The sequence below is a fragment of the Talaromyces stipitatus genome, genomic scaffold, assembly GCF_000003125.1.
Source record: "Talaromyces stipitatus ATCC 10500 scf_1105507295541 genomic scaffold, whole genome shotgun sequence".
NCBI classification, from domain to species: Eukaryota; Fungi; Ascomycota; class Eurotiomycetes; order Eurotiales; family Trichocomaceae; genus Talaromyces; species Talaromyces stipitatus.
This window is the reverse complement of record NW_002990115.1, coordinates 4,206,975-4,231,849: the sequence shown is the minus strand read 5'-3', so window position 1 is coordinate 4,231,849 and position 24,875 is coordinate 4,206,975. Positions and strand designations below refer to the sequence as shown.

The following is a 24,875-nucleotide window of genomic DNA, read 5'->3' as shown; positions in this document are numbered from 1 at the left end:
GGTATTCATATAGATATAAATCAATTTCTCCGCGGTCATACGGTTTCGGAAAGCATTGAGTTGAACATTTTGAGCAGAGAAAGCACGCTCCGAGGGTATCAATGTGTTCATGGGGTACAGCCCCAGAGCTCTTAGGACAAGAGGATGAGGCTGCCCTGGCAGATAGTTGATATCGGTGGCCAAGGAAGCTCTCTCAGGCGGCTAGATGTCATAAGAATCCTTACTAGAACACGATGACGAGTTTCTGTTGAGGATCATTGGCAGAGAGATTCGCCTATACGGCTTATTTATACGTTTTACGTCCTTCAAGGCTTGGAAAATCTTTCTTTTTTAGGGTTGGTTGGGCTGGCGCAAGTGATAGATGATCCGGATGGAAAGGGGCTCTACTCTGAGAATCCCTCTTTGACAGCTTGTTCTAAGGATGGGTCTTTTTGAATGCTACTTGGCCATGTTTTGCTGGATGGGAATGGCGGCGAGTTAGGGAAAAGATACGTTCGATTACCGGCAAATAGTCCATATGTTAAAAATGACCCCATCATTCAATGCTCAGGATATCATCCCGGACACACATTAATAATATCATACAGTACTAAGAATACAAGTCGAACTTAGACAACCACAACCATACAGCTCGGGAATAACCCACCTCTCTACAACCCGAGATAGACAATTACTTCGTCTTCGACCTCTCCAACTTCCTCAACGCCCTCTTCCGAATACCCACATGCATATTAAGATTATAATTCTTCAACCAATTACTCCACACCCCAACGACACAGGTAATAAACCACGCCATGAGCCCATGACTAAAATAGGGCGAAGAAGTATAATAAAAATGCGGCGAACCCCCCCGACGCCCAATCTTGTTCAATGCCGTCTTCACCCATGCTTTAGGTGTAGGAACGGTCAGACTTGGACGACGAATCTTGGACATTGCGGATGTAATCAAATGGGCTTGGAGGAGTTGCACCGTGATTCCGTAAGGTTCGAGTTCGGAGCCAAGAGCGCTGGACCAGTATTGGAGGAATGCTTTGCTGCCAGAGTATGTGGCTAGGAGAGGCGTGGGGAGTAAACCACCGAATGAGCCCATGGTCAGAATTAGACCGCGCTTGCGTTGGATCATGCCTGGTGTGACGAGTTTGGTGACGCGGAGGGTGCCCGTGCAGTTGATGGTGATGATGTCTTTCATTTCGTCGTCGGGGGTTTCGCTGAAGGGGACGGGGATACTGTGGCTTTTGCCGACGTTGTTGACGAGAATCGCGATGTCGAGATTATCAACCAGGGATTTGAGTTGTTCGTAGTCTGAGTCCTTGTTGGCGGCGAAATCCATGGCTAGTATTTTCGTCTGGGTACTCGGGTTCTTGGACTTGATTTCATCGGCGAGAGAGACAAGTTTCGATTCGGTACGCGATACGAGAAGGACATTGAATCCGGCGCGAGCGATTTGAAGAGCGAATTCTTTGCCTAGGCCGTCCGAGGCACCGGTGATGAGCGCCCAGCTACCTTTGGGACCGAAACTGCGAAGCTACAACATATCAGCATTGACCCTATTGATCGAAAGATAGAACGTACAGATCTCCCCGGAATAACAAACAAACTCAACAGCACCCTGACAAAGGTCAGAAGCTGAGTGAGAAGCCATACACCGCCGACAAGACCCAATCCAAACACCAACGCGGTTTGTGATTGCGACATGTCTGCAGCACGGAAATCGGTGAGTTTATCGAGGTAGTTGTTGACGTGCTCCATGGTTTCTTGTTGGAATGTCATCCAGACGAAGACAGATGGGAAAGTTCAGTAAATAAGGAATTGGTCTCTCCGAAAAGACAGATCTCTCCGTATTAATAACAAATAAACTAACGGACTAGACTAGCGGAGCTGAAGCAAGGAGACGTCTGAATATATGCGTAAAAACAGAAAATATCGGCACCCCTCGGCTAGCTTGGTCAATTGTTGAGCTGAGGCATGATCGCGACATGTGATTGGCTGTATGTCCCTTGTTCAGCCCGAATAGCTTATTTGATCATTTCAACAAATTCAACATCTCTCAGGATTAACACCGCTGGATCTACTCAGTGGTTTTAACTACTCTCGGAACAAATCGCAGAATAGTCATCAGAAAAAAATGGCATCCTCTCTACTCAACAGTTTCCGTCTCAACACAGACGAAGGCTGGCTTCCAGCTTGGTTACTGATCGTACGACTTCTCTTTTTTCCTTTTTGAATCATCACCGCTAACATAGAACGATAGGTATCAGTAATCTCGACCGCAAATAGTCTCCAATCCTACCTCAGCCCTTCATACCATCAACAACTCTACATCGGCTCCTCACGCAACCCTTCCCCTTCGGCCCCTCTCGCAGCTCGCACTTTCGGTACCTGGACGTTTCTCTCGTCCGTTGTGAGGGCGTACGCAGCATATAATATTCACAATCCCGTGGCTTACGATATGGCGTTTTGGACTTATGGTATTGCGCTGGGACACTTTTTGACGGAAGTGGTTGTTTATGGGTCGGCGCAGGTGAGGGGGAGGTTTGTGTTTCCATTGGTGTTTGCGTCGAGTGCGTTGGTATGGATGGGTTCGCAGAGGGGGTATTATCTTTCTTAATTCATTGCAGATTGGGAGACATGAAGACAGATGTATGGAGAATGTGTGATGTACGCAATAGTTATGTATTATAATAGTATCTACAGTCTTTTTCTGTACAACTCACCACCACAAGCCCGCAGTCTAGTCGTGGCCTGTTCAGGGGTGATATCACGCTGAGGCTCAGCCATCATCTCATACCTATTCTCATCAGCATTCGTCATATCAGCAACAAGAAGAAGAAGACGACATACCCAACTAGAAACTTTCTGACAGTGGCACTCCTCAACAAAGGCGGATAAAAATGCAAATGCAACCACGATGCCCCAATCTCCTCATCCGTACCCTCAAGCGGCGCCTGATGAATACCCATGCTATACGGAAAATGCGTCTCAAACAAGTTGTCGTATCGTCGCGTAATCTCCGCAAGTGCTTCGGCCAATTGCGCCTTTTCGTCTGCGTTGAGATCGACAAGCGCGCGTTTGTGTGTTTTGGAGATAATCATAGTCTCAAATGGCCATGTAGCCCACCAGGGACAGAGAACGACGAATCCGTCATTCTCAAAGACGATACGCTCTTGTTTTTGAATTTCAAGGGCGACGTAGTCACCTAGCAAATGCTTACCGCCGTGTTCTGCGCGGTACTTTTTCAATTGCTCCAGTTCAATGGCCGGTTCGTCAGGCAGAGAACTAGTCGTCCACACCTGACCGTGCGGATGCGGATTCGAGCATCCCATGGCAGCACCTTTATTCTCAAAGATTTGCATATATCGATATTGCGACTTGGGTGTGGTGAGTGATGCAGTCGGCGCATTGGGAGGTAAGTGTGTCGCCGCCGCAACAGCCGCCAAGGGGTTTTTGGGGGATAAATGCGATGTATAGATTTCCGTCCAGGCGTCAATTACAGGTACGATTTCTGCAGCCGACAGATCGGCGAGGGTTTGGTTGTGTGCTGCTGAGAAGGTGAGGACGTAGCATTTACCGACGACAGGCTCGGCGCGGAGAAAGAATGATTCTGCGCCTGTAATCTGTTAGTCGTAATCCAATCTCTATTCTCGTATGAGGGAGTACCCTTCTCTTCAGGCTTGTAATCAGCTTGGTCCTCTTTTACGGCGCTATAATCATTGACAAAGGCAAAGGTGTTTTTGTACTGTGGATTAACATCCCCCTGTGCACGAGTATTTCCAGGACAAAGGTAACATTTAGGGTCGTATGCTGGCAGGGTAGTTTTTGATGGTGATTCCTCCTGTCCTCTATAGTCCAATGCTATCAGTACAACACTTATTTTGGTAGCGCGGTCGGTTTCACGTACTGCCATGGTCTCTTTGTCCGATGAGGAGAAACGAGAATGTTGGAGCCACGGAGAGGATTGAATCTCCGATGGGAGATGTCGTCTAACACGCTTTCGACCATGATGAATCGCGAAAGCCTGATACCAAGTCAAAGTTGAATATGAGGAGAGAGAAAGGAAAAGAAAGAAGAAAGATCACTCGATGTAACCAACTTTCTTCATGCGGGGCTTACTCCATGCTGAAATTACCGTAATCCAATTACGCCGACATTGGGACATAAATTGCGGGGCAATTGGGCAGACACCTGTCCTGACGTAATTTATTACACTTCTTTCAAGGAGTGTAACATATTTACCAGACAGAAGGAATCAGCCGCTGATATCAGAAGGGATATATACATACATGAAGAGGGCTTCCTTTCGTTACAGCCAAGTTCTACTGAATTAACTTCTGGTCAAAGAATATGTCTATCTAATAAGTCTATGATACACGATATGATGTACACGTCTGTCTATGACTGAATCACTTCCTGACCCTCCACGTCGCATTCCTATGCTTCAAATACTCTTTGGATGCAATCGACTTCCAAATCCCCCAAAACCCACCAATGGGCCAATAACCCACCAAATTCTGAAGCCACGATTTATCGGTGTTTTTATCGCTTGCAGTCACAACTTTAACCTTGTGCCATACACTCGGTAAACCCGTTGCAGAGTACTTTTCTCGCAATTTCTCATACCATTCGCGATCAAAGCGTTTCCAAAATTCGTTTTCGGGGTAGTATGTATGCGCATATAGCCATTTCATGCCTCCTAGGTCGTTGAGTTTATGTTCTAGATCGCGGTTTTTAGCGATGAACTCGGCTGAATTCGATGGGCCGAACCCCCATAGTCCGATATTCAGTAGACGGCCTGTATATTTGGTTTGGGTGTTGTGTGGGTGCATAGTCGGAGTGGGCGATTGCTTCAAGGGGCAGTACCACAGAGGCCAAATGTCGAATGTCTTGGTCGTATAGTCGATGAATTCTTCCGCTGTTTCGTAAGGAAGCGCCAAATCCTGGACAATATAGCGACTCGATTCACCGCTTGCATGTAACGCTTTGTAGAGCATGCGGGTATGCAAAAAGTCATCCAAAAACCAGCGCGTAAATTTATTGAAAGGCACAAATCGGAAATATTTAAACGCGGATGCGCCGACCCAGAATCCGCCGCGATCATAGCGAAACAGGTACTCGGCCAATGGGACGTATTCGGTGACGACTTGTTGCGTTTCTGTAATTTCTTGAACATGCAGATAAAACCATGGATCCCAGGGATTACTAAATGTCTGCGGTTTGGTGCTGGCCGGTAACTCGTCTGTTAACTCACCTTTGATAACCACGCCGTGGTCCGGGGAGAACTGAATGCCATCGATATACTCAAACGGCGCCGTTTTCGGGTCAGCGCTATCCCTTTCCAAAGCTTCAATGGCAGCTTTAATACTCGGTGCCCGCTCGTAGGTCACTTTGACAAATTTCTTGGCTTCGACGAGGTTCAATTCAATCAGCGTGGTGATTCCGAGACTTCCCACTGCGCCAGCCGCGCCACGAAATAGATCTTGCTTTTCGGCGGTGCTAGTCTTGACAACTTCGCCATTCGCAAGAACCATTTCCACAGAATTAATAGTTCGATCAAAAAACCCATGTCGAAAGGAACTTGATTCGCCGCTTGTGCCCGCGTACCCTCCACCGGCAGTGATACCGGGGAACTCCATGACTACAGGCGGTACAAGGCCATGTTTCAAGGTAGCCTCGACGAGTCTGTCCATGGGCACATTGGGTTCAACAGCGGCGGTTTTGGTGCCGCGATCAACACGTAGAACATTGTTGAGGGCGCTGATGTCGACGAAATTTTGTTTGCTTCCTGGTCGGGGTCGAGTGCTGTTTGTTGAGCCGTGGAAGATGCGGTATGGTTGATTTAGTTTGTGGAATTGGCTGACTACGCGGGATATTTCTTTGACTATTTCCTCGTGTCGGCCCATTTTTCCGCGTCTTCTTTTGCAGAGGTGTCGGCCGTAGAAAAAGTGTATATAAATGTAGTAGGTTGTGAAAATTGTCACCCTGTTGACCTCGGGATACTAACTGTAATTTTCGTGTACAATGGAATAACCGTATCTGATCCATTTCAAGCTTAATTATTGGTCAAAGCTTACAGTATACCGTAACTTTTGTTACGACGTATTTTATTTCCGAGGCCTTATGTTCTTCTGCCTTACAGTAGAACCTGGCTATAACGAAAGGAAGCCCTCTCCATGTTTATACTTATATCAACTTTAGTTGCTTTAGTATAGAATCAAAGAGCATCGTAATTATTAATAATACGATAGATTGTTCTTCTGGGGAGCTCTTCATCTCTAGATTCTCTATATTCTAAGTATCTGACTTGGATTCTGAGAGGCCTTCTTTTCGCTATAGCCAGGTTCCACTGTAATGCTTCAAATATTGGTATGGTAGATGCAATTGGGCAAACTTCATTTTCTATTAAGAGCCATTGCTTAATCAGGGTGATTTCCTGGGGTAGAAGTACATAGTTACATGTAGACATGGAGTAAGGCCGCTGATGCTGAAGAATCATCTTGATTTCCTTGACATCCAGCCTGGAATTGGTGTTGATAAAATCTCCTAGACTTGGGTATACAGTGCTGCTATTTAGTCCCTATTTGTGTTTGTTTCTTGACACCCATGGGGCAGCAGGGAGGACACATAGACTGATTACGTTTGTTCGAGCACAATTGCCTACCGGCTGACTGCTGCTACTTCTATGTCTGACCGGAGAGCTTCCTACCTGAAGAATTTAAGCGATTAGCGGTTGACTGTCGGATACGTTTTAACATGTCTCCTGCTGTATTACTCTCAGCGTATTATCCAAGTCTTCTGGGCACAACCACACTGGATCTCAACATCATCGCTTAGCCTCTCTTTGATCTCCCAGTTCTGTCCTTTGTCGTAAACAGCTATGTCAACCACCCCTTCATGTCTCCCTGACAAGAGGTTCGAAGATATAGTGCTTATCTCCTTTCCCAATATCTGATCAAAAGTCACTATGGCGGCGTAACGATGAATCGTATCGGTAGCAAGAGCGTCATGGACTCATGGTGCTTAACTAAACCCAACAGCACATGCGGCTCGGAGCTCTCTGCAGTTTCGTCTCCGCCAAGACAACATCCTGGGTAGCATGTGGACTCTTTTGATTCATCTTTTCCTCTTGGATGACGTATATGACCTTGTTTGTTGCGGGGTCACATAATACAAAATTCCATCACCCGGGTACGAGCAATCAACTCCGAGATGAGAGAATTGCTTCTTCCCTATCTTCCCTACCGTGATGCCTAGCACAAAATTAACCATGTCCAAGAAAGAACACACAAGCCATCGGAACCCTTTTTGTCGGAATCTCGGCCCCGGGGCGAAGATGACGCGCTGAGGGAACTCTGGTAGTTCTGCGCCCTCCCTTTGCAGCATTGACAGCCTTGACAAGTTGCTTGAATTGGAGCTCCAGCAGCCAATATTGGTCCTCATTACCGAGTCCGTCTGACCAGATGTGCGAAATAGCAGTGTACTTCATCCCTATTTGATGTTTGATAACCTCTACTTTGACGGCGCTGTGGTTGGCAATCGACGCCCGGAGGAGCGGCAGTCCTTCCTGTTGGAGGATGTCAATGATTTGAGCCTGGATCGGTTCAAATCTGAAGACACCTGCCATTACAGGGCGCGTCACTGGCATCGGAATGCTTAGTTTCGTATTCCCTAAGGTCGTGGATTAACCCCGCTACACACGCATCGGCTGAGCAGTTACCGTGATACCCCATCCATGGACGGTCCAAAGAGGCCGCATAATAGAGGTAGCTCTCCAAGAATCTAACGTGGTTTGGACACCATTGCTTCTGGTTGAGCAACAGCTTATGCAGAAGCGGGCGGTTATATCCCCATTTGTTATGGAGGTCAATGTAGCCTCCCGGGGCACGCGGTTCAAAACTGTGCCGTATCGAGTGGAGGAATTGGCCCAGCGTCTCACCGAGGGTGCTGATGGATAGGCGTATCTCGGCTACAACCAGACAATCTGGTTGCTAGGTTTCATCAAGCAGTGCAAAACGAAGGACGCGAGCTGCTAAAAGGCATCGCTCGGACATCGTGAAACATTCACGCCGGCGATCATCAGGCATTGCGAGAAGACGATGATACCATTCAAATATGGACTCTGGTAGTCTCTTAGTTGTCACGAAACCGTCGACAACAAAGTCCTGCGTTGTAATAGGGCCTAAGACATAATTAGGACCTCAGTTAGCAGGCCGAAAAACAGCCAAGTCTGAAAAAAAGGACGACTATTCCCGGGCCGAACGCCCGGAGAGATTAATTGTGTTTGGTGCCGCATCGATGCCATCGATGCATCTTGCCAACCTCTGCGAATTGGGAAGCCTACAAAGTCGAGTCCATCGTAGTCTCCCTCGCTCAGGAATGGAACACGTATGTGACGCCAAAGATGGCTATCGGCACACGGGATATGGTCCATGGCCTGCAAAGTAAAAGTTTCTCGACTAAAGTAAATGCCGTCACTGTCCGAATTCTGACTTGGTACCACCTAACTCATTTATTTTGTTTTTGGGGCGGCGGTACATAATCGGCGATCCGGCTCAACCGAGCTCAACATTGAAGAACTGAAAAATTCGTCGGCAATGACAAAGCAAGGCTAACAAATGAACAAGCGTCAAGTAGAGCTGAAATCCGGATGTAGTAACACATTAGATTCCTTACGGCAACCCTATTTGTCGACGCCTCCAAGAAAGCATGGGATTGATTTGTTCCTCGGTGGATTGGACGCCTGTGTAGCTGGGAGTGGTCGCTTGCAGAAGAGGCGAGCGACGCCCAACCGGCACCAGGTAGGATAGATACTTGTTGCAGTTTCCAGTGAGCTAGCGCCGCAGTTCCTTTTCCGTCCTAGTTGGTGTAGAGGGCTTCGAATCGTACACATCAACTTCGTTAGTGGAGAGATTCAACGTACCCGGCTTGTAACGAATATCTGGATATAACGAACGCTAACAAAATCTCTACCTACTATACAAGGAATTTTGACCTTTTTGGAAATTTAAGGTTACGTACAAATTCGGCTGGGTATAACGACTCCTAACAAATTCTCTACTATATAAAGAATTGAGGCCAATCTTGAGCTGTAATCCTTTATTTTGTTATGAACCGGGTTTACCGTACTTATATTTAAAGTCCGATTCCTTTCTAAAATATAGGCTCAGCCCCGCTACCATCCATACAGATAAAATTCGATCTAGACCCCGCATACCTAGAAATTCATTGATCTAGCTAGGTACCGTTGACAACAACATACATATCCTGGAGGTATCATGAATAGCAGTGTATAATCAAGGTCAATTGCAGCATTAGACAAAATGACTGAACTCAATTTTGGAGATACCAACATTTGGCTCATCGGCACCGACATCGACCACAAAGTCAAATACAATTCTGCCACCACAGAACCAGCCTGGAACAACGGGACAATCGGTATACAGCCTGGTTTATTTATATGGCGCATTGAAGATTTTCACGTCGTTCCGTGGCCGAAAGAATTGTACGGCCAGTTTTATGACGGGGATAGCTACATTGTCTTGTACTCATACACTATTCCTCGGAGTGAGAATGGAGAACAGGCGGAAAGGTTGGCGCATGATATTTTCTTCTGGCTCGGGGCAAAAACCACGCAGGATGAAGCAGGGACAGCGGCGTACAAGACGGTAGAGTTAGATGAGTTTTTACATGGAGTGGCTACGCAACATCGAGAGATCCAGCTTCATCCTTCGGACGAATTCTTGAGTCTGTTTCCGAGACTGTCAATTAGAAAGGGAGGGGTTCGTTCTGGATTCCGTCATGTTGAGACTCAACAGCAGCCGACTGGTGTTACAACGTTGCTTCGGGTATTTACTCAACCTACCACAGCGGCACATGGGCACTCGGTGGTTGTTCATGAAGTGGATCCGACATGGCAGAGTCTGGATGACGGGGATGTCTTTATTCTAGAAAAGGATGATAAAATCTGGGTGTGGCAGGGGAAGGACGCGAGCCCCATGGAGAAAGCCAAGGCCGCGCAGGTTGTGAATGAATTGACGCTTGCTAAACATATTGACGTTGAAGTGTTGGCACAGACGGAGGCTAGGTCGAAGATTGTTGTCGATTTATTGGGCGGAGGAAATACTGATCAGTCATATTTTCGCACTGGCCGTCCGATTCATAATTCTAGGCCATCACCAGCATCATCACTACTACCGGCACGACCACCGAGATTATTTCGAATCGTCCCTACTGAGTCCGGCCAATTCCAGTTCGAGCTGGATAAAGAAGGCGGCACAATCCGACTGTCAGACTTGGATAGCAACGATATTTTCATCTTTGACACTGGCAGGAAGATATGGGTCTGGGAAGGACAGTACGTAAATACTCACGTAAAGGATGCGTGGAAGTTGTGCACTGGGGCATATTTGCGGTATCTGCAGCAGGAATCGCAGGCTCCGGAAGTGATCGCTGCGACCCCTGTTGCAAAAGTCAAGGAAGGAAACGAGAATGCGGCATTTTTCCAATCAATTTCTGCACATTAACCCCTGGTTTCAGTATCTTGTGTTTATCTTGAGGAATTGTCATGTTAGCAGTTAGCTGATAGTTAGCTGACGTGGTGGCTAAATTTAGCACCGAGCAGATGCCTCAGGCAGCAGGACTGGCGGTGTTTCGATAAGAGGTTTATCGGCCGGTTTACGCTCTTATCGGGAATTTCAGGACGTATTTAATGATGATTCATATACTGCAGCTTTTCCAATTCAGTTATTCCTGATTTCTTTTTTATTTTTTATTTCTTATAGACTCGATAGACATTTTAGACATTTACTCTCATCGCTATATATTGCTGTCATTTTGTTCTTTTGTTATCAATGCCTTCAATATATACTTCCGCACCGCATATGGCTGCCAACGATCATGCAACATACACACCCCTATACTCTCTACCTAATGAAGTACGTGATTAGCATCCTATCTATACGGAGAGCAATCAGAGATGAAATGTCAGAACTAATTTGTATGTGACTATCAGATCCTCGTCCAAATCCTAAATTCCTTCACAACTCGAGCCCTACTTCCGCTCGCCAGCGTATCGCAACGACTACATGCCGTCGTCCTTCGCATTCTTCACTACAGACTCCTCCACGTGTCTTCACTGAAAGACTATGAATTGCTATTTGAATGTTTCCATCCAATCTCAAAACTGACGGATCCGCATTTCTTCTGTACCTATCTCGGCACTCCAGGCCTAAACGACAAATACGAAGGCAACGGGTCACTGTACGAGGATTGCAAGGCATCAGAATGTCTGGGAAAGCTGTCCAACGTCTACTCCTGCTTTCGACCGGAGATTGATGCCACAGAATGGGAGAATGATTACATGAGTATCTACGATTCAGATCACAACTCTGATACCGACGGACACGAGACGGAGAAGACACGTACACTTGTCAAGAAGCAAGTCACGCTGGAAGACTTTGAGGACTTTTCGCAATTGTGCTCAATTGTGAATCTGGTTAAGATCATGCCGAATAGTAGGATGCTTCTGAGTGCTGTGACGGTTCAGGATGGGATTATTCGTGTATGGAGGGATTGGTTGAAACGGCAGTCGAAGAAGGAGTATGACAGCGATATACATACACAACTCAAGCAGCATCTTGATGAAGAGGATGGTGTTCTTTGGGTGAATAATAATAAGACTGTAGGTCTGAAATTGCGTGTCAAGGAGAAGAAGTGGAATGGACCGATGCTTCCAGTGTTGATCCATCAAGATGAGGAGGGGGAAGTTAATTACGAGGTTGTAATTGAAGGTATGGCAGCACTACTCTTGTCTATTGTTGACGATGAAGCTGATCTGTATAGAATTGAGGATCCGTACGACACGGCTACTTCTCACAGTCGAGAAGTCAATGGCAGAACAGCAAGTATGTCCGAACGCTGTTATTATTGGAGCAAGGAATATGTTTCCGCCTGCATGATTTTTATTGAGTATTTCAACAACGGTCTAGGGATAGGTATAGGTATAGAGGAGTTATTGGGATATAGTTAATAGATCGTTATGACTTTTCCGCCTAATCATACAATCTGTCATCTCTCGCTTCGCTCAAGAAACGAAGGGTGAGTCAAGATCAAGTACTCTGTATAAATCTGAATATGTACAGCCTTGCGAGTGCTCCAGCAGCCTGTATGCTGCTTATGTCAGATGTTCCAAAATCAAAGTCTTAGGTACATTTTTCTATGGAAAGGGAGGGGAAGGAAGGGAAGATTCTGTACATAAAGTAGAGGAAAATCCTTATCTTATCTTATTTATCTTATCTTATCTCTTCGGCCTAAAAGCAGCCAAAAATGTCCCCACTTCACCACCGAGTCGCCGAGGATGCGTCATATTTTGTTTCTTTCTTTTTTGTGGTCTGAACAATTGTCTCATCTTGTCAAAGAATTGGACAAAACGAAATATCTCAATTTGCTTGCGAGTCCTGTTCGTCTCTTCTTGGGTATTTATATTTCTTGATTATTTACGAACAGGCAGAATTTCTAAAATTGACGCTCAACAGAGCTTCCTGACCGCTCCGAGTCCGCTCGGTTAGTTGAATTGATTCGTTTCTACGATGAGTCATGAGCCTCCAATCTTACAGGGTCTTACTGCACAAGGTACGAAGATAAAACATATTGGTTATTGTATGCTAATATGTCTAGAAACATGACTGGTCTAGTTGGCGAAAACTTCAGGCGCGATGGCGGTGTCATTCCCGCTACTATCACCAAGAATCTCAACAAGTAGATAGCAAATCAACATGGAGCGATTCGCTGTCTAAGGACCACTCTAGAAGCTCCGGTCGCCAACGGGCGAGGGAGAAAATGGCAGATAAGGTGGGATTGCGTATAACTGATTTGATTCCGCCAATGACTGATTGTTATGTAGGAATTCTTCCTCAGTCTTCTAAGCTCTGCGGCCACAAAACGAGATGCCAAAGCCTATTTGTCTAGATTCCCATCCGTCAAGAAACCGAAACCTCCGATTCCGCGGCAGAACCAGGGTGCAGTCGAAACACAATCTGGGAAAGAAAACGAAAAGCCAGGAGTAAACCTGGGGTCGTTTTATGGAGCTACAAGATCGGTTCTGGAAACACCAGTTTTTCGACAGGGACCTGCTCCTGAAACTGAGACCGCGCACGCCATAGGTCTTGACGAGGCTCTGCATGTTGCATTGGTCAAGTTGGCTAATGCGCAATCGTTGGACGACGAGACTATACAGGGAGTCGCTTTAACATTGGCACAATTGACCCGACTGGGTATGGCGTCATGCGTTGTTGTAGACCCTGGCCCTATGCAAGATGAAACGACGTGGAGAAAAGCAGCCGCTGAGCAAGCCGACCGACTCTCGGCGGCAATTGATGCTTGCGATGGTGGCAAGGCTCGTCGACTTGACTCTGTGCTGGTCAAAAACAAAGACAGAGACCTTCCAAAGATCATATCTCGGCAAGTGCTATTGCGTCCGTTGCGAAATAATCATATTGTTGTTGTTACGCCGGTAGCATATTCGGAAGAGACATGCAAAGCATCGTCAGTACCAAGCAGTGATGCCATGCTTGCGCTGACCCGTGAATTGGCCGGGCTAGAAAGGAAACATGATCCGGATGAAGATCCGCGGGTTACGGCGGAGATTTTTGCTGCTCTTCAGAAAGAGGTTGCTGTAGATCGCTTGATTGTGCTTGATTCCGTGGGAGGCATACCAGCGTTCAAGGGCCCTCAACAATCACATGTATTTGTGAATATGGAGCAGGAGTTTAAGGACATTGAAGCGGAACTCCATGAAGCAATGGCTTCAATTGAGAGGTTTGTCGATCCGAGCGCTGAGTCGGATATAACTGAAGCAGCTACGAAAAGTAACCCAATTTCGAAATTTGTTGCAACCGAAGTTACTCCGCTGTCTACTGGGCAGCAAAAACCACTGATAGAAGCGAATGGGGGATTGATGACCAGCACGCTCAAGGGGCACATAGAAAATCTACGACTGCTTCAGCAAACTCTCACACTACTTCCCCCATCATCGTCTGCAATCATCACTACACCAAGAGACGTGGCGAACTCAGCGCGCCCTCATCAAGATGTCCTTTCGGTATCTCAAGTTGGGACTCGACGCCAAAAGAATCCACTCATCCACAATCTTCTTACTGACAAACCCGTTTATTCATCTTCGCTCCCATCTGAACGTCGCGGCCAGACTGCACCATCTATCGCGCCATCAACCTTCTTAAAGCGTGGAATGCCATTAACCATTCTTCCCGATCCACGCATCACTCCCTGGTCACCAAATAGTCCAGACGGACACCACCTCACCCTCGACGACCCTCGGATTGACCTACCCCGCTTAGTCCACCTAATAGAAGACTCCTTCAACCGCAAACTCGATGTCCAAGACTACCTCAGCCGCGTTAACGGCCGTCTCGCCGGACTCATAATCGCCGGCGAATACGAAGGCGGTGCAATCCTCACCTGGGAAACACCCCCGGATATCCCCGAACAAGACCGCCACAAACCCGAAAATATATCCCGTCTCGTGCCCTATCTCGATAAATTCGCCGTTCTCAAGCGCAGTCAGGGGGCAGGCGGCGTTGCTGATATTGTGTTTAATGCCATGGTTCGCACATGTCTGCCTGGAGGTGTATGTTGGCGAAGCCGAATGGATAATCCGGTTAATAAATGGTACTTTGAGCGGTCAAGGGGGACGTGGAAGTTGAATGGGAGTAATTGGGCGATGTTTTGGACTACACCTAGAGTTCCGGAGGAGGATCCGTTGAAGTTCAGGGATTATGAGGCTGTTTGTAGAAGTATTCAGCCTAGTTGGGCTGATAAGAAGGCCGTTGTTGATTAATATCCAAGTATCTATTCAGATACAGCCACCTATATACACATACGTATTTTACTCATTTTCAAACTTAAGACCAGACTCCTTCCTTACAGCTCCATACATCCCCGCAATATCTCCCCTTTCCCCAGAATGCTCCTTAACCTGCTTCAAATACTCATCCACCACTTCCAAGGACCTCATCCTCATCCCACTCTGTTCCGCAACACTAGTCACATGTCTCAAATCCTTCCGGGCAAGATCAACCTGAAACAAGGGGTATTCACGTTTGTAATAATCCCCCGTCACCATTCTGTCCACATATTTGGGTAAGGGTCCTGGAAACATTAATTCCATCCATTGTGCCAAGGGGTCGATTCCGACGCCTGATTTTTCGGCGAGTGTGAGCCCTTCGCTGAGTTGTTCGACGAAGCTGAGGATGAAACTATTTCCGATTAGTTTTAGGGTTGATGCTTTTCCTATATCTTGTCCAGTTTCTGAAGAGTCGTAGGATAGGTCAATGTTGGCTCGGGCCATGACGCCAACTGTATAAGGCAAGATCTTGGAAACGTCAGATTTATCTCCGCTAAGGACGCAGATTAATTGTCCCGCTTCTGCGATAGCTGGCACGCCGAAGACAGGGCACGAAATGAATCGAGCGCCGTGGGAGGTTAGTTGTTTATGGATTCTGCGGGTTGTGTCTGGGTGGATGGTGGACATGTCCACGAACAGTTTCCCGTTCACGTCGGTCTGAGAGTCGTCATTGAGGGCGGTGTTTATGATTTCTTCCACCGCGACATCGTCCCCGACACAGGTGAAGATTATGTCTGAGGGACTGACGGCGTCGGCGATTGTGTGCACGGCTTGGGCTTTGGTGCTGCCGCCGAGGGCTTCGGCGTGAGCTAATGCTTTGGAGTATGTGCGGTTGTAGAGGAGGATGGGTGATGAGAGCTGGCCGTTTTGGATAATGTTTTTGGTCATGCCCTATTTATAGCTTGATTAGTATGTTGTAGGTATGAAGGAGAGGGGAATTACCTTGCCCATGTTCCCCAGGCCTATATATGCTAATTGAGCCATTTTGAATAATACCTAGGTTGTGTATATACAATGCTTCAATAGAGCAATTGAACTGTTTTGAGAAAGAGGACTGAAGAGGGCATCTTATATAGCTAATAGCTATCCAGTGATATCATCGTCGTGCCCCACTGCTATCCCCACACTTTCCACGGCCGCTGCGGAATCCGCAATAGCCGGTCCGATGGGATAAGTTACAGAGCCGCGGAATGATTGACTCATCTCGCTTCTAATCCGATCCCTGTAATCGGAATACGCGATATGTGATATTTCCTCCCTCCTGAGTACTATGAACAGATCAACCCCCACAACAAGACGACAACAATCGCAAGAGCAGACTGTTCGGCCGCCCGCGTCTCTTGGGTTCGTCTGTTTCTTTGGCCGTCTTTGATCCAAATGATTCTGCACGGGACGATAGTGGTGGTGTGTATTCGTTGCGAAGCTTCTCGGCTATGTCTTCACCGTCCTGTCGGAGTGGAGCTGCACCGTCAACTTGGTTGCCTTCTTTGAAGACGGCGATGCTTTTGATTTCGACTTCAAAGTCGCCTGATTGCATGCCGAAGAAACTATCAATCATCAAGTCAGCAGAGGTTCTCCTAATCCAGGAATGGGAGATAAAAGAGGAACCTTCGCATCATCAAGGTGATTCGCTTGATATTCCTAGGCAGTATACGCCTAGTCAACCCCTCCTGCGGTTTCCCTCTATACGTAGGCTCAAAATCACACCATTTAGCCCTAAATACGGTCCCTTCCCTCGTTCTGTCTTCGCAGTCCGACGTAGCGGGAACGACAAACTCATACTCCCAGTTTAAGGAACTCTGTTCTCTGCCATCGGGCCGCTTTGGTAGCATTTCATCTTTCAGGACGAATGAGTATCTCTTCCCGTCTGATTTCCCAACAATAAATTCTATGCCATCGTATTTCTCTAAATGCCAGTTGAGAGTGTATGTGGTGTTGCGTTGGGAGGCGAACCCAGCGCCGCCGAGCGTGGTGATGTCGAGGAAGCCATGAAAGAAGGCGGAGGAGGAGTAGGGTTGGTTGTCGATGTGGTCGACGGTGGATGGTTTGATGGATAGGCGAGAGGCGGATGCGCCACCGCGGATTCTGTCGTCGCAGGTTGTCCAGTCTTGTTTTGACCATGGACTAGTCATGTTAGAAATGAGGGAGCCATGTAGGTGTGAAGGAAACATACGTATCACCTCCGAAGAGGTACTTTCGAGTGACTGTCATCTTTCCACTGACTCAAGCAGATAGGCTTGCATATAGACGGGCTATCGAAAAATGGAGCAATTCACTGTGAGATAGCTGGATTATAATAATATTCCATATGTAGTGTAGCATAGAGGAGAAGAGGGCTTGAGGAAACGGCGATCGGTAGTGGCATTTGACGTAACGGGGGCGATCGCGGTCGCGGTTCCACAGCGAGTTCAGCTATTCTCCGATCGAGACTGATATGGACACATCGCAGCTGTTATTGGAAGGCAAGCCAGGCATATTCGAACGCATTTTCGAACGTATCACGCTGAGAGAAAGGTCTGACAATAATTCCGAGGTAACTTAGCTGTAACATGTTGATACAATTGACAGCCAGTCCATCAGATCTAGATCGATCTCTAGCCGTTCCGAGCCACGATTCAGCTTCGGGAATAGAGCTCCCCAACTTCGACACTCGAGACTGAGAGCATTGAGGCTCAAGGCTCAGCCACGAGAGGCAGTGTTTCTCTAGTCCTGACAAGTTGAAGCTAACAGATGACTTTGATATGCAGGTTGGCCCAAGATCAGAAATACCGGGCGAGCCATCAGCCAATCACATTCGCGAACCCGGACTCGGCTCGGCTGGCTCAGTCTCTGATTGGCCCGGTAGCACAACTATATCACCAACCAGCCAATCACAGCGCATTTTTGTATAAGGTTGTTTTGTTAGTGCCAAACAGGAAGGAAGAGTCCGAGTCGCTTTTCTCTTCATCTTCTACACATCAGGACTCTGTCGCTTAGCCCTCTAGCATGTTGGCGAGGGGCAAGGCTGAAGTGACGGGCCTCCATGGAGTTATATAGCAATCATGGCGCCGTTCCTTCAGTCTTTTCTCCTTTCCCTGAGGTGCCGTCTATCACCAACTTCTCCATCAACGGTTTAAGCACCATACAGGCAAATATGGCCTCGACAGGCCAGAACGTTGGCTTGTGTTGTCATTGCGGAAAAGGTACTTACCATCCTGTATTCTGACGTTATAGCCAACTGATTTCTTACAGGACTCCCGTACGAGACATACCACATTTGCTGTCTGTTCTGCGATCTCAATATCTGCGCCGACTGTCTCCAGTCACATCCCGCGACTCACCAGCCGTATTACAAGTATCTGCTCGATCGCAAGACCCCACGAGGTGCACGCCCTTCTCCGGCGTATTGTACAAAATGCAAACATCCATCCCATTCGGGTTTATCATGCAATGATTGCGAATTCAGCATCTGTGTCAACTGTGTAGCGACAAGTCGCGATCTATTAGCGAATCACCCCCACGGCAAACTTTCCATGACTAGAGCCCCTGATGATTTGGGGCTTGGTATGTATAGTTTGCAGTGTAACAGCTGTCAGGCGGGTGCGACTCTTTCGCACTGTGGACGCTGCTTAAATGGTAGGACAGTCCACGTCGAGAAATCTTGTATAATACTGACATTTAACACCAGGGATCCGAAAGGGTCAAAATTTCTGGACATGTGTGACATGCATCGTGGACTATAATGCACAAATTCGTTTCTGCAGTGACTGTCAGGGTCCAGGGACCAGTGAGCATGATCCAACACATAGATTTTCCTCATTTCTCTACCGCGTCGATATAAGCAAGGACCCTAAATACAACACTGTCAAATGCCTGGATTGCAAGTCCCAGTAAGTACTAAGAATATGTACTGAGATCTGTATTAATAGTATATAGTGTCCCCTTTAGCGGCCGGGAACTGGCCCGTCACCCCCATTCACGATTCCAATTGGTCATGGGCGAAGCCGAAAGAGATCGCAGGTATTTTCAGAGCTATCGAACATGTGCCCGGAAACCGGTCAGAGATCTGGCGACAATAGCCGCCGAAGCTCACGATATCATATGTGGTTGCTGCAACCATAAAATTACACTAAACGCAAAAGTGTCTATGTGTCCGACATGTACCATGATCACCTGCGATACTTGTGCCGAATCTGGCGGTGCTCGTTCGCACCCTCATATTATGTTTCCAGCGTTCCTAGAGCGGACCATACCATTTGCTCTACTTGGACAGACCATGTCAAAGCCAGATAAGCCAGTCAAGCACTGTGCCAAATGCGACAATTCGGTAAACCCTGACAGCGACTCATTCATTCAATGCAACCATTGTAAAGAACATGTCTTGTGTCTCGGTTGCACGAAACGAACCAACATGCCGGTGCGTCACGCATGTGCTAAAGCTGTCGAGATGACATTCTTCGATCCTATCAAACAGGCCAATAATATGGTGATTGCCAAGGTTATGATGGCTCAAAGGGCAAAAGCAGGTAAGTTTGGAAAGACCAGATGATGTACCTGATATTGACTTAAACAGCTGCAGCGGCCTTGAAGCAGCAGCAGCAGTCGGCTCTTCAGCCGTCCTTTTCGGTCAAACGCAAGAGTCCATCAACCACGTCAAATTCGTCAGTTTCTTCCATTACTCCTATCACGCCTATGGCTCAGACGAACGAATTACCACAACTTCCGACAACTCCATCCATGTCTCAAATTGCAATGAACCAACAGCTGGCACAACTCAATGCTGGCTTGGGTGCCGCAGGAGTTCCTTTACAACAAAACTCCCTACCCTCAATACAGTCAGAGGCCCAACGACCAATTTATCAAGAGGTCAGACGTAAATCATTGCAGCCAGCATTGAAAAATGCATCCAAAGCCATGCTTGACGGATCAGCTAGTGCATCAAAGGCAGCCTACAATAAGGCGTCAAACATGGTTGATAATATAGACAAGGACTCCATGAAGAAAGTTGGCAAAAAGATGGCAGCATTCGCAGGGGCACTTGGTGTCCAGGCAGCACGAGACTATGTACAGCAGGAAACAGGTGTCAGAATCCCGCGCATCCGGCCGAATCAGAGACCGAATCAACCGAATCAGCAAGCTCAGGCTGCGAATGCGAATGCTCTTGCACAGTTGCAGTTGAAGCAAAAAATATTGCAACTTCAGCTGCAACAACAACAACAACAACAGTTGCAAGCTCAGAACCAAGCAGCCATCCAAGCAGGTGCCGCCGCATTGCCGATGACCGCAGTGAATGTGTTGGGACAGGGACAGGCTGGTACACCTCAAATGACTACTGACATACCGTCAAGTCAAGGAGTTGCGGCCGGGGTACTTCATCAACCAACGCCGATTACACTCGGTGGAGCGAGTAGTGTTCCTCATGCCATAGCGGTTGCTAGTACCCCAAGCCCTTACAATTCCAACGTGAATAGTGTGGCTCCAACTCCTTTGAGTCAACCAGACAATGCACTTGGTGTAGCCGACTATAACTCGAGTAGCATAGCTACAAGCCAAACAAACATGGCATCAAATGTGAGTAATTTGGATCCCAATGGAATGGCCCCGATTCCTGCGAGTGAACTGCAATGGACTTCTGGTGTCGGTCTGAGCTCGAGTCACATGGCCCCTATTCCACCGAGTGAAGCAATTGCCGCTCCGAGCGTGCACAGTATCGATTCCGAGATGGCTCCTATTCCTGCGAGCGAACTGAACTCGTTGCCTGGTGCGGCCAATAACAGCATGGCTCCTTCACCAAGTGAAGCAGACATAGCACCGATTCCGCCGAGTGAACAAAATGGATACGCCTCAAATACTCATGAGGTATCGCAGCACGCATCTGACCATGACATGGCGCCAATTCCTCCAAGTGAGCAAGCTTCAGCTGATCATATCGCTCCCGAGGCAAATAGTTCGCCAAATGCCGGGGATGATCATGCACAGCAAGCACCCTCACCTGCCGGCCACCCCGAATCTTCACCACATCATCTGGATCATCCAGGCAACTATCACCAGCCTTCCGTAGAGAATGGGTCTGAAAGTGGAACTCAGCAATCTGCTACGAATCCGACGTCCTCAGACCAGCACACCAATAATGGATCCAGTGTCTCCCATTTAGACGGCAGCAACCACTCACCAGGTCAACAGCATGAGTCTCAGAGTGCGCCTGGTCATCCTCATACTCAGCAATCTCACGATAGCCACTTTGCAGGACCTCAGCAGAACTCGCAAGCTTCTCTTGGTCATTCGAATGCGGTGCAGTCTCATGGTAGTCACTTAGCAGGTAATCAGCATGACTCGCACGCTGTTCACAGCCTTCCTCATCCTCAGCAGCCCCACGATCATCATGGTCTCAACTCACATGCAGGTCAAGCGGGTCATCAAAATCATCACCAGTCCCAACCTGGCCATGCTAACAACCAACCTTTTTCATCACCTGCTACTCCGACACCAAGTCATAGCGGTTATCAGCAATTTACTCCGCAGTCAGGGAACAGCCCAAATGTGCATGGTTCCTCACCCAATCTCCATCCGTACGCAGGAAGCCAGCCCCATCCATATCCCCCAACGAGTTCTTACCCAGCTCCGGCAAGTCAACCTCAGTATGCAAACAGTCCAAGTCCCCATCAACAGGTGCATGGTCCCTCGAGCTCCCCTCTGCCACTAAATCACGCCAATTCCTTGCCAGCGAGACCCCCAGTCTCAGGTGGAGGACAGGCTGACGAGTATTATCAAAATCATCCTCTAAACCAAGGAGTTGCATCTGGTGGACCCTCTCCTGTGCATAGCCCTAATCAGCAGCAGCAACAGACCGTCTCGCACCATCAGACAACCCAGTTCCCGCCACCTTCTCTCCCGCAGAATCCCATAACTGCAATGACAGGCAACTCGTTCCAGCCGTTACCCCAGCCACAACACGCAGTAGCCTCAACGGCATCGAGCACTCCACAACTAGGTCACTCGCAGCTACACAACCCGATAACTGGAATATTGCCTGGAGCAACGCCTGGACCACCGATGACGAGCACCCCCCAACCAAGGCCGCCTACCAAACCACACAACCCAATAACCGGAATATTGCCTGGATCAACGCCTGCGACAGCCGGCTCTTCACAAGCACCTCCGCAGATTAATATCAATGTGCAAGCTGGAGGGTCTGCTCAAAATGGTGCGCCTGCGGTTTACAATCAAGTTCAGATGCAGCAACAGCTCAATACGAATGTGCAGAATCAGCAAATACAAGCATTACAGCAACAGCTTCAGATGATGAACCTTCAACAGCAGCAACAAACTCAACAATTTCAATCCCTGGCTCAGGGAGGTCAGAATGGCGGAAATTCAAGTGTTATCGAGCAACTGGGAGTGCAGATCATAGCAAACCAGTTTCAAGGACAAGGGCAACAAGGAAACCAACACTCGGCTCTTGCAGAAGGGCTTTCTATTATCGATAATCTGACGCAAAATAATAATAATAACAACATGAACAACATGAACAGTCTCCTGCAACTGCAACAGCAACAAGAGCTGCAACAATTGAATCTCCTGAATCAAATGACAGCTCAGAGCCAACTCAATGCTGACACGATTATCATAAACGATCAAACGCAGACCAATCTTGAACTGGAGCAGTTGAATGCCCAACTGGCTTCTCTACAAAGTATGTCTGGGGTGAATGATGCAGCTTTTATGGACAGCAGCCTGGGCGTTATTGACGTTAATACTTACAATGTGAATATCGACGTTGATCAGTCGATTGATATGCAGTCCAACATGGGCATTGGATTTGACATGACATCTACCACAGATGTAGGCTTTGATATGACGTCTACCACGGATATGGGATTTGGTATGACTGACACTTCGGCTTTTGTATCAGACACCAGTTTTACTGAAGTCGATATTGAATATTGACATGCTGATGAGCGTTCTTATGTATATAATGGCAATCTATCTTCTCTTCTCCGATCAAGAAGTACCCCTTCTCCTCTCCTCCAATATCAAAAACTCCTCCTGCTCCTTTCTACTCTTCTTTATATCCACAAAAAGCCACAAAACTACAAAGCTCAACAAACTCAACGCAAACAAAAAATAAAACGGCGTCGACTCATTCCCACTGGGAGTCGCATCAATAATCGCACTCGAGACAATAGGTCCAATAAAACTCGACGTCTTGCCAATAATACTAAAAAACGAGAAAAATAAGAACTCTTTCCCGCGAGGAGTGACCTCAGAGATCATGATTTGACTATATGAGTACCAGGGGCAGACGAAGAGGCCGTAATAGGCTTGGTAGAGCCATACTTCCCATTCGTGATGGAAGCCGAAATTGGTAGTCCAGATTCCGATCATGCCCCAGCCGTCGAGGAGGATGATGGCCAGGGCGATTATGTTGAACATTGTTTTCGTGGTGAGGTTGTAGTGGCGTTGGATGAACCAGAAGGCGTAGATTCCGATAGCCTGCAACCATGTTAGCTGGGTTGATGACAAGAGGGAATTAGGGAGGGATACCTGTGCGGCAATGCCGACGATTAATAGGTAGGTTAGTTGGAGGGTGTTGTAGGCGACGATACTGTTTTGTAAAGTGCCGATGACGGTGACGGTTGTGTTTAGGGAGTCCCCGAGGAGGAAGTATCCTATCATCGTCAGTTCTAGACCAAGTATGCAATAGAGAAAAAGGGAAGATACCAATAAGGTATATTAGACTCTGCCTCAATTGTAAAATCTGTCTTCCCGCATGATACAACTGCCACAATCCAGCGATGAAGATATTCCTCGGCGCAGGATCTTGACCAGGTCTCCTCTTCTCAAAGACAAACCAAGGGATAGCAAGTAACAACCACACCCCTGTCGCAAAGGCAATCAATACACTCAGACCCCAATTATTATTCGCTGTGCTGGCATTAACATCCAAACCAAACATAATACCCACAATAACAGCGAGAATGAAGATCTCCCCGACGGACTGAATATAAAACGCAATATTGGACAATTGGCTCCTCTTCATCGTATCCGCAAAATCATATTCGTCCCGGGTGATAAAGCCAGCAACCAACAGATCCGCCTTCTCTTTCATTTCAGCCGTATTCCTCGCCAAACCCGGAAACGCAGCCGTCCAAAAAGTCAGCGTAGTCTGGTATGCAATCAAACCAACAATATATAACCCCGTAGCAGCCTCCCATTTCGTTGCGTCATGAACACCCAACCATCCAAACCCAATCGCCCAAGCTACAAGAGACAATCCGATAAGAATGTTAGGTCTCCAAGTACCGAAATCTGCGAAAGAGCCGATTACGAGAAAAACGACGATTTGGATGGCGAATGAGATGCCGTTGCACAGCAGGACGATGCTGTTGATGGTGCGCAGTTTGCCGGCGAAGTAGAGTTGGCTGTTGGAGTCGGCGGCTTGGTAGAGGAGGTTTTGGAATGCTGTTGGTGCGAAGTCTACTTCGATTAGTTCTCTTGTCTCTATTGGGGGTGTTTGCGTGGCAAGGGACGTACTAAATAACGTCAAGCCATTATTTCCAATGTAGTAACTACTTTACTGTTTAGCCAAGCCTTCCTGAGCCCTAAGGACTTGGAATAGACGCACGCATAATACGACCATATCTCCTTTCTGCTCGTCTCATACCGACTATCGAATTGATCCGGGGCAATAATTGAACCTTCCTCTGGTTTGTCTACTGTCTGCTGAAGATCTTTGATTTCCGGATCTGTAAGGGTTTTGATGCCTTCTTCAATGTCTGTTGTTGCTGATGTGTTCTTGGTAGCATTGCTGGCTCTGTCTTCGGTGATGGACATGATTATATACAGTTATGCATATATACAAGAAAACTCAAAAGAGATTTTAAGAAAAGAAAAGAGAAAAGATAAGACCTTCAATGAGGGGCGAAAAATAGAGACTCCCGGACCCGCGTCCCGTGGCGCATTTCCCTTCCTAATGGAGTAA

At 47.5% G+C, this 24,875-nt stretch overlaps 11 protein-coding genes across 11 annotated transcripts, besides 2 other annotated features; 5 read left to right on the top strand and 6 right to left on the bottom strand.

The window, feature by feature from the left end:
- Positions 1-518: 518 nt before the first annotated feature.
- Positions 519-1,907, bottom strand: TSTA_038920 (ketoreductase, putative). Its single transcript, XM_002481076.1, has 2 exons — positions 1,573-1,907; positions 519-1,525 (listed from the first exon to the last, which is right to left on the bottom strand). Exons 1-2 carry the CDS (start codon positions 1,768-1,770, stop codon positions 671-673), a joined length of 1,053 nt encoding a protein of 350 aa, XP_002481121.1. The 5' UTR covers positions 1,771-1,907; the 3' UTR covers positions 519-670.
- Positions 1,908-2,049: 142 nt separating this feature from the next.
- TSTA_038910 (ergosterol biosynthesis protein Erg28, putative) lies at positions 2,050-2,705 on the top strand. The gene is made up of 2 exons (XM_002481075.1): positions 2,050-2,197; positions 2,252-2,705. The coding sequence occupies exons 1-2, from the start codon at positions 2,126-2,128 to the stop codon at positions 2,606-2,608; spliced, it is 429 nt and encodes a 142-aa protein (XP_002481120.1). The 5' UTR covers positions 2,050-2,125; the 3' UTR covers positions 2,609-2,705.
- TSTA_038900 (galactose-1-phosphate uridylyltransferase) lies at positions 2,427-5,932 on the bottom strand. Its single transcript, XM_002481074.1, has 6 exons — positions 4,413-5,932; positions 4,127-4,182; positions 3,899-4,015; positions 3,658-3,839; positions 2,842-3,607; positions 2,427-2,788 (listed from the first exon to the last, which is right to left on the bottom strand). Exons 1-6 carry the CDS (start codon positions 5,895-5,897, stop codon positions 2,689-2,691), a joined length of 2,706 nt encoding a protein of 901 aa, XP_002481119.1. The 5' UTR covers positions 5,898-5,932; the 3' UTR covers positions 2,427-2,688.
- A 1,323-nt stretch (positions 5,933-7,255) lies between these two features.
- Positions 7,256-7,750, bottom strand: TSTA_038890 (uncharacterized protein; the record flags this gene model as incomplete). Its single annotated transcript, XM_002481073.1, has 2 exons — positions 7,256-7,632; positions 7,693-7,750. 2 exons carry the CDS (start codon positions 7,748-7,750, stop codon positions 7,256-7,258), a joined length of 435 nt encoding a protein of 144 aa, XP_002481118.1.
- Positions 7,751-9,314: 1,564 nt separating this feature from the next.
- Positions 9,315-10,517, top strand: TSTA_038880 (actin-binding protein Fragmin, putative; the record flags this gene model as incomplete). The annotated part of the gene is made up of 2 exons (XM_002481072.1): positions 9,315-9,738; positions 9,862-10,517. The coding sequence occupies 2 exons, from the start codon at positions 9,315-9,317 to the stop codon at positions 10,515-10,517; spliced, it is 1,080 nt and encodes a 359-aa protein (XP_002481117.1).
- A 357-nt stretch (positions 10,518-10,874) lies between these two features.
- TSTA_038870 (F-box domain protein) lies at positions 10,875-11,951 on the top strand (the record flags this gene model as incomplete). The annotated part of the gene is made up of 3 exons (XM_002481071.1): positions 10,875-10,928; positions 11,006-11,783; positions 11,836-11,951. 3 exons carry the CDS (start codon positions 10,875-10,877, stop codon positions 11,949-11,951), a joined length of 948 nt encoding a protein of 315 aa, XP_002481116.1.
- Positions 11,952-12,264: 313 nt separating this feature from the next.
- Positions 12,265-12,295: a microsatellite.
- Positions 12,296-12,673: 378 nt separating this feature from the next.
- Positions 12,674-14,848, top strand: TSTA_038860 (acetylglutamate synthase; the record flags this gene model as incomplete). The annotated part of the gene is made up of 3 exons (XM_002481070.1): positions 12,674-12,750; positions 12,801-12,843; positions 12,896-14,848. The coding sequence occupies 3 exons, from the start codon at positions 12,674-12,676 to the stop codon at positions 14,846-14,848; spliced, it is 2,073 nt and encodes a 690-aa protein (XP_002481115.1).
- A 48-nt stretch (positions 14,849-14,896) lies between these two features.
- Positions 14,897-15,898, bottom strand: TSTA_038850 (6-phosphogluconate dehydrogenase family protein; the record flags this gene model as incomplete). Its single annotated transcript, XM_002481069.1, has 2 exons — positions 14,897-15,805; positions 15,857-15,898. The coding sequence occupies 2 exons, from the start codon at positions 15,896-15,898 to the stop codon at positions 14,897-14,899; spliced, it is 951 nt and encodes a 316-aa protein (XP_002481114.1).
- A 295-nt stretch (positions 15,899-16,193) lies between these two features.
- Positions 16,194-17,125, bottom strand: TSTA_038840 (uncharacterized protein; the record flags this gene model as incomplete). Its single annotated transcript, XM_002481068.1, has 3 exons — positions 16,194-16,461; positions 16,523-17,038; positions 17,088-17,125. 3 exons carry the CDS (start codon positions 17,123-17,125, stop codon positions 16,194-16,196), a joined length of 822 nt encoding a protein of 273 aa, XP_002481113.1.
- Positions 17,126-19,304: 2,179 nt separating this feature from the next.
- Positions 19,305-22,840, top strand: TSTA_038830 (uncharacterized protein; the record flags this gene model as incomplete). The annotated part of the gene is made up of 2 exons (XM_002481067.1): positions 19,305-19,419; positions 19,467-22,840. The coding sequence occupies 2 exons, from the start codon at positions 19,305-19,307 to the stop codon at positions 22,838-22,840; spliced, it is 3,489 nt and encodes a 1,162-aa protein (XP_002481112.1).
- Positions 20,099-20,118: a microsatellite.
- Positions 22,841-22,894: 54 nt separating the features above from the next.
- On the bottom strand, positions 22,895-24,727 carry TSTA_038820 (autophagy protein (Atg22), putative; the record flags this gene model as incomplete). The annotated part of the gene is made up of 5 exons (XM_002481066.1): positions 22,895-23,386; positions 23,438-23,562; positions 23,615-24,370; positions 24,428-24,462; positions 24,519-24,727. The coding sequence occupies 5 exons, from the start codon at positions 24,725-24,727 to the stop codon at positions 22,895-22,897; spliced, it is 1,617 nt and encodes a 538-aa protein (XP_002481111.1).
- Between the last annotated feature and the right edge of the window lie 148 nt (positions 24,728-24,875).

Bases quoted from the DNA above. Each gene is read 5' to 3' on its own strand.
- TSTA_038920 (XM_002481076.1), bottom strand. From the start codon at position 1,770: ATGACATTCCAACAAGAAACCATGGAGCACGTCAACAACTACCTCGAT. The intron at 1,526-1,572 runs GTACGTTCTATC...GATATGTTGTAG, and splicing joins TTGTTATTCCGGGGAGATCT to CTTCGCAGTTTCGGTCCCAA.
- TSTA_038910 (XM_002481075.1), top strand. From the start codon at position 2,126: ATGGCATCCTCTCTACTCAACAGTTTCCGTCTCAACACAGACGAAGGC. The intron at 2,198-2,251 runs GTACGACTTCTC...ATAGAACGATAG, and splicing joins TTCCAGCTTGGTTACTGATC to GTATCAGTAATCTCGACCGC.
- TSTA_038900 (XM_002481074.1), bottom strand. From the start codon at position 5,897: ATGGGCCGACACGAGGAAATAGTCAAAGAAATATCCCGCGTAGTCAGC. The intron at 3,608-3,657 runs GTACTCCCTCAT...AACAGATTACAG, and splicing joins TTACAAGCCTGAAGAGAAGG to GCGCAGAATCATTCTTTCTC. The intron at 2,789-2,841 runs GTATGTCGTCTT...TGATGAGAATAG, and splicing joins GTCAGAAAGTTTCTAGTTGG to GTATGAGATGATGGCTGAGC.